The sequence below is a fragment of the Labeo rohita genome, chromosome 14, assembly GCF_022985175.1.
Source record: "Labeo rohita strain BAU-BD-2019 chromosome 14, IGBB_LRoh.1.0, whole genome shotgun sequence".
Classification (NCBI taxonomy): Eukaryota; Metazoa; Chordata; class Actinopteri; order Cypriniformes; family Cyprinidae; genus Labeo; species Labeo rohita.
In genome coordinates, this window is record NC_066882.1 from 7,804,501 (window position 1) to 7,810,500 (window position 6,000).

Below are 6,000 nucleotides of genomic sequence, written 5' to 3' on the forward strand. Positions count from 1 at the left end.
TCAAGGCTTAAAGAACTATGAAGCTTCCTAAGGTGCAATAATCCACAGTCCTCTCAAACTGAGAGGATCTAGAGAGGCACTCTGACCATGAAGAAAGATCTTACCTCTGCTTAACCAAAAGGCACCCTGCTCTTAAAATCTACTTACATAACCATGCTTATCCAGCAGAGAAACACACAGGAATTTTCTAACACCAATTTCACACCACGACCTCCACCTGGGTAGAGCTTAGTTAAAATTATCTTAAGTGGAGATCTCAGCAAACTTATTTGCTATTAAATTATAGTGCCATAAGAAAGTGCCATATAGTTCTACCTGGCGTCTCTCTTGCTTTTAAAGACAAAATTAACTTCAAAAATTTTCGCTTCAAGGGTCAAGGGTTGCAGTGAAGTATTTAAACAACTCATCATCATTCATTAACCACATTTGTTGGAAAAATAGCCAGAGGCTATAAAAGCCAAAACTTGAAAGGAATCATTCCAAACTTGCATGCATTTCTTTATACAAAGATAATATTTTAAAAAAGGTTTGGCAATACAGTGTACAGCACAGAAGTACAGAATTTTGGGTGAATTACCCCTTTATAAAATGGTTTCGTCTGAAACCTTCTGACTGACATTTAAAGACACATAGCATTACAGGAAGGAAACTGTGGTGGAAATGTACATAACCACTACAGACTTTAAGATTAGCAGATGTCCCAACTAAGCAATTTTAAATAAGTCCTGCTCACCAAGCCTACATTTTTTTTGATCCAAAGTACAGCAAAAACAGTAACATTTTGAACTATTTTTTCAAAAGCTGATCAAAAGTAATGATAAAGACATTTATAATGTTACATAAAACTTCTATTTTAGATAAATGTTGTTCTCATGAACTTTCTATACATCAAAGAAACCTGAAAAAAATCTACTCTGCTGTTTTCAACATAGTAAATGTTTTTCGAGCAGCAAATCAGAATACTAGAATGATTTCTGAAGGATCATGTGACTAGAGTAATAATGCTAAAAAAATCTGCTTTGAAATCACAGGAATAAATTACATTTGAAAATATATTCAAATAAAAAACAATTATTTTGAATAGTAAAAATATTTCAAAAATTTACTTTGGATTAAATAAACGCAGACATGGTGAGTATAAGAGGCTTCTTTAAAAAAAACACTTCCGTTCAAAAATTTTTGACTGGTAGTCTATAATAACTGAAACCAAATTAGTTCCTCATTTTAGGTTTACATCCATGTGCAAAAAGCTTCTAAACATAAGATCTCAAGTTAGAAAATTGAATCATCTTTCCACTGAAAAGATACTGGCGGCAGCAGGAAATCTTGGATGCTGTGCCTGCAAAAGCCATAACATTCTAACTTCTGATTTATGATACTAACAAAAGCAAAACAACATTCAAGAAAACAGGTCTTTGAATGAAACGGCTGGTTCGAATAGCCTTTGAGTGACTCACAAAACGCTTCTGTGTATAAATAACATAATGCCTTTGCTGATGAGTCGTTGGAACGCTGAAAAGCGTCATGGATGGGATGTTTTTGACCATTTGCCTGATTAGTGCTACGCGTAGGACTGGCGCAAATCATGAGGATGGAATAGTGCTTCAGGACTACAGAAGAATAAAGAAGACATGTTTTGACTACAAGGTGAAGAGGGCCAGCTCTGAAAGCCAGAACCGGGGGGGGCCACAACCAGTTCAATTAGGTTCTCCTGTGGACCATTTTCTCCCTAGCAACAGGAGACATTGTTAAGCCAAAGCAGGGCTTTTTGTGCTTCCTTTTTTGCTTTCTAAGGACCTCCACCCTTCCGCGACAGCAGAGCTTGTCACTTTCTCTGTATCAATTATCTCAGTCTCTTATTGACAAAGGCATGCTAACTAAGGTTAGCCTCGCACAGGGTCCCGACGCATATTGTGCAGCATTGTGAGAGGCACACGCGCATTGCACCCAAACCTACCCTCTAAACGAGCCTTTATAATTCATTCCTTAAAGCCATCACAACAAAACTGGAGATTTGCCACAATAAAACATGACAAATGCAGGCATGTTGGGGAACACTCAAAGTTTGCATTACAATGGCACCTTTGGGAAGACAATGGACCTGTTGGGCTGGTGTAAAGTATGGGAAAAATTAAGGCTCATTGTTCCCCTTCACCTAGCTGCAGTCATGCAAGCAGTCAGTTTAATCAAGAATTACAGGAATACACTAGAGATTACACAACATTCTGATCCTTAAATTAGATTCAACAAAGTTTCAAGAATGTAGTTTGCCTGTGTTCACTGCTATCAAGATCAGAGTTTGTAAGCAGTACATGGCTTGCCCAAATGACAAATAATATAATGTATCGATGCACGACATAAAACATTATAATAATTATATACATTTAAGGTTTTTTAATTACTTATTTTTCTATATGTGACCCTGGACCACAAAACCAGTCATAAGTAGCATGGGTATATTTGTGCCAATAGCTACAAAATTATTGACTTTTCTTTTATGCCAAAAATCATTAGGATAGTAAGTAAACATAAAAATATAACGAAACATAACATTTGATTAGTAATATGCATTGCTAAGAACGTTCATTTGGACAACTTTATAGGTGATTTTCTCAATATTTTGATTTATTGCACACTCAGATTCCAGATTTTCAAATAGTTGTATCTCGGCCAAATACTGTCCTATCCTAACAAACCATACATCAATGTAAAGCTTATATTTCAGCTTTTAAAGCTCAGTTTCAAAAAATGGACCCTTATGACTGGTTTTGTGGTCCAGGGCCACATATTACACTTTTAAAAATAAAGTTTCTTTACTGGAATCTAAAGTTCCATGTAGAACCTTTAACATTCTATAGAACCTTTCCATCTCACAAAAGGTTCTTTAGATTATTAAAATGTTCTTTACACTAAGAAAAAACTTGCAGTTTTATAAAACGTTTGCCGAGTTGTTTTTGGGGATGCTATTTTTCTATAGCATCACTGTGAAAACCCTTTTTCGAAACCTTTACAGCATTTACAGTTTCCAGAGAGTTCAATTAAATGTTCATATTTTGGTTACATTTCAAGTTCATTAAAATTTAAAACATGCACATAACATTGTGATACTGATATGCTGTTTGTAATCAAATTTTAATTGTATTGCAGCATGCTTTGGTACAAGATTTATTTGCAAATGTTATATTGCTAGCTGAAAAAAAAAACTGATGTCAGATCATATTTTGATGAACTGTTCAATTTACACCCCTAATGTAAATTCAGCCCTGAATTGCTTCATAACACTTGACACTTTGGTTTCTTTGGGGACATTTTCACTGGTGGGGAAGAAAAATACTAACTAATTTGTTGTTTTGAAAAGCAAGTTAGTCAAAAATAACTACTTGTGTACTGTAAATACTTGCAAACTGCTGACCTGAATATCAGACTGTGACTTCCTGCATGCTAACAACAACATTTCTTGCTCTTGAGGTACTGCTTAAGACTTTATAAGCATACAGTGAGCGTGTCATGCCAATTCCAGATTTCGTATGCAAGTTATCCAGTGAGCTTCCTTCATATCTTTGCACTTATTTATGAATTCGCACACTTTCATGTAGTTGTAGATTCTCCTTGATTAGCTATTCTGACCGGCGTCCAAGTCAGGAAAACTTTCTCTCTTATTTACAGGGAAATAAGACGGTGATTATAGCCAAACTGTGTCCTGAGGCTAGTTTCCCCCTTCCTCTCGTTCAGGCCTTGAAGAGGAGCTAAAAACTGCAACTTGTTACGCTCCCCCGCCCCCATTCCCGCTCCAGATAAAATCACTGCATTTACATGAGCATTAGCGCTTCTGAATGACAATCGCTGTCCGATGACTGACTCTCGCTTACAATGACAAAGTACGACACTTTGAAACAAAGACAGCAGCTGGGGGTGCGGAGGGGAGGAACGACGGAACACTTGTAACTATAGAAATTAAATCACAAGCCGCATCCCGTTTAAAAGATGCGGTAATGCCTACTTGCAAGCTGAAGTGCGGTAAAGAACATGTTAGCTGGAGAAAGCGACTTAAAGTTACAATGCATGTTAAAAATGTTTTCTGAAACCTCTATAAGTTTTCTGTGGAGCGCAAAAAATATGTTGGGTTGAATGGCAGTCTCACCTTTTATTATAATTGCATTAATTTATTAATTTAATGCTGGCTGAGACTGTCATTCTCCATAACATCACCCATGTTCCACAAAAGAAAGGAAATAATGCATATTAAATATAAAACAAAATGCAGACAGTATCTCTCCAAGTCTTAATTGTAAGTAATGTTTTAGTCACTTTTAATGACTTAAGCGCACATTTACAAAACAGAAATCAACATGAGGGCAGAAATAAACTATATTTACACACTTCTTTCTTTGAAAACGTAGATAAGCTTAATTATGTCCTTCACTCTATTTACATAACCTGCAGCCTCGGTGTTCAAGAACAACATTTTTCAGAAACATCTGATTTTCCAAGTGTCGCAAACTATTTTGGGTTAACAAAATCAGTGTTACTCACCATGCACTCCTTTGTTGGGAACATCGTTGACGTTGAAACCTTTGGAACTGTAGGCAGTTCTGACTTCATTGCAGTTCTTCACCTTCTGATCAGCCTGAGCCGACGCCAAAACCACGACCGACAGACATACAGTAAATACAACGAACATCTTCATCGCTGACTGCTTGAGCAACAAAGCCGCAACAGCAAAACGTAAAAAAAATAAACGAAACAAAGAGTTAAGTCACGAAATCTCTTCGACTCGCACTTCTGGTTTCCTCATGGGGATGCGGCGTCTCCGTTTAACTTGTCTTAACCGCTCGGATCTCGCGAACTGGATTTTCTTGAGCAATAAAAACCGGGCCTCTGAAGAACAGCGAGCGAAACAATCCCGCGGTGTGAAACAAATAAAAAGCGACAAAAGTAACAACAAACAGTAAAGCACTCAAGACTCTGCGCTCTTCGTTGCAACTTTTTTTAAACGAAAAACAAAAGCAAATCTGCGCTACTTCCAGCGCTATGAAAGCACACACATGTTTAGTGTTGTAAAGGTAAGGCACTTCTTAACCAGTTTCTTCTGTTAACGAGATCCGCGAAGGAGGAGGAGAAGCGATAAAATAGCGATAAAAAAGTTTTAAGAAAGTTTTCCCCTCTCACGCTGGTGTGCAGTCGGGACGCAGAGTGGAAATCGAGGAGTCGCTTGTGCGCGCAGCGAGATCTCAGAACAGAGTCAGGACTGCGCGTGCACGCAGCTGAGTTCCGGACAAAGAGAGCTGGCCACGCGAAACGCACGGGGTGGAGCATGGCGAGCGCAAGAGGCTACATTGACTTCTTAGAATATTAACATTTGCAGTCTGCCAGTACATATTGTTTAAATCATTCCTGGACTGAGTAGATATATTGTTGACTTTTTCACATGAGTTTTTGCCACTTTAATTGATAGTTAATAGTATAGACAGATAGCTAAATCTTTTACAATCAGAAAATCAGAGGATCTGTGGGAAGAAACCCTCTATCAGTAGGCTGTTTTAGGTTATTAAATTACTAAATATTCATGACTTTTCTTATACTCATGTTTGAAAAGTTATATTAAAAACAGCTGTACCTTGTGCTATCTGACAAATGAATCCAGTTTTAACTGGTCTGGCACACACTACCCAACACTGGGTTACACTGACCCAGCGCTGGGTAGGTATGCGACCCAACAAGCTGAACCCAGCAGTTGGGTAAAAAAAAAAAAAAACTACCCAGCACCTGGGTAAAAAATATTAAAAATAACCCAATAAAGTGACTTCACGGGCTAAACCCAGCATTTGAGTTAAAAAAAAATAACCCAGCATTTTTTAGAGTGCAGAAAAACTACCCAGCACCTGGGTATAAATATAAAAAATAACTCAACAAAATGACCCAACAAGCTGAACCCAGCAATTAGGTAAAAAAAAAAAAACTGCATTTTTTAGAGTGCAGAAAAACTACCCAGCACCTGGG

General features: G+C 37.5%; 1 protein-coding gene across 1 annotated transcript in view; it reads right to left on the reverse strand.

The window, feature by feature from the left end:
- gpc4 (glypican 4) overlaps window positions 1-5,269 on the reverse strand; it is a 47,151-nt gene extending 41,882 nt beyond the window's left edge. The window contains exon 1 of the mRNA XM_051127731.1: window positions 4,534-5,269. Within this exon, the coding sequence (XP_050983688.1) occupies window positions 4,534-4,687 (154 nt within the window). The 5' untranslated portion in view covers window positions 4,688-5,269. The remainder of the gene's footprint in view (window positions 1-4,533) is intronic.
- Window positions 5,270-6,000: the final 731 nt, after the last annotated feature.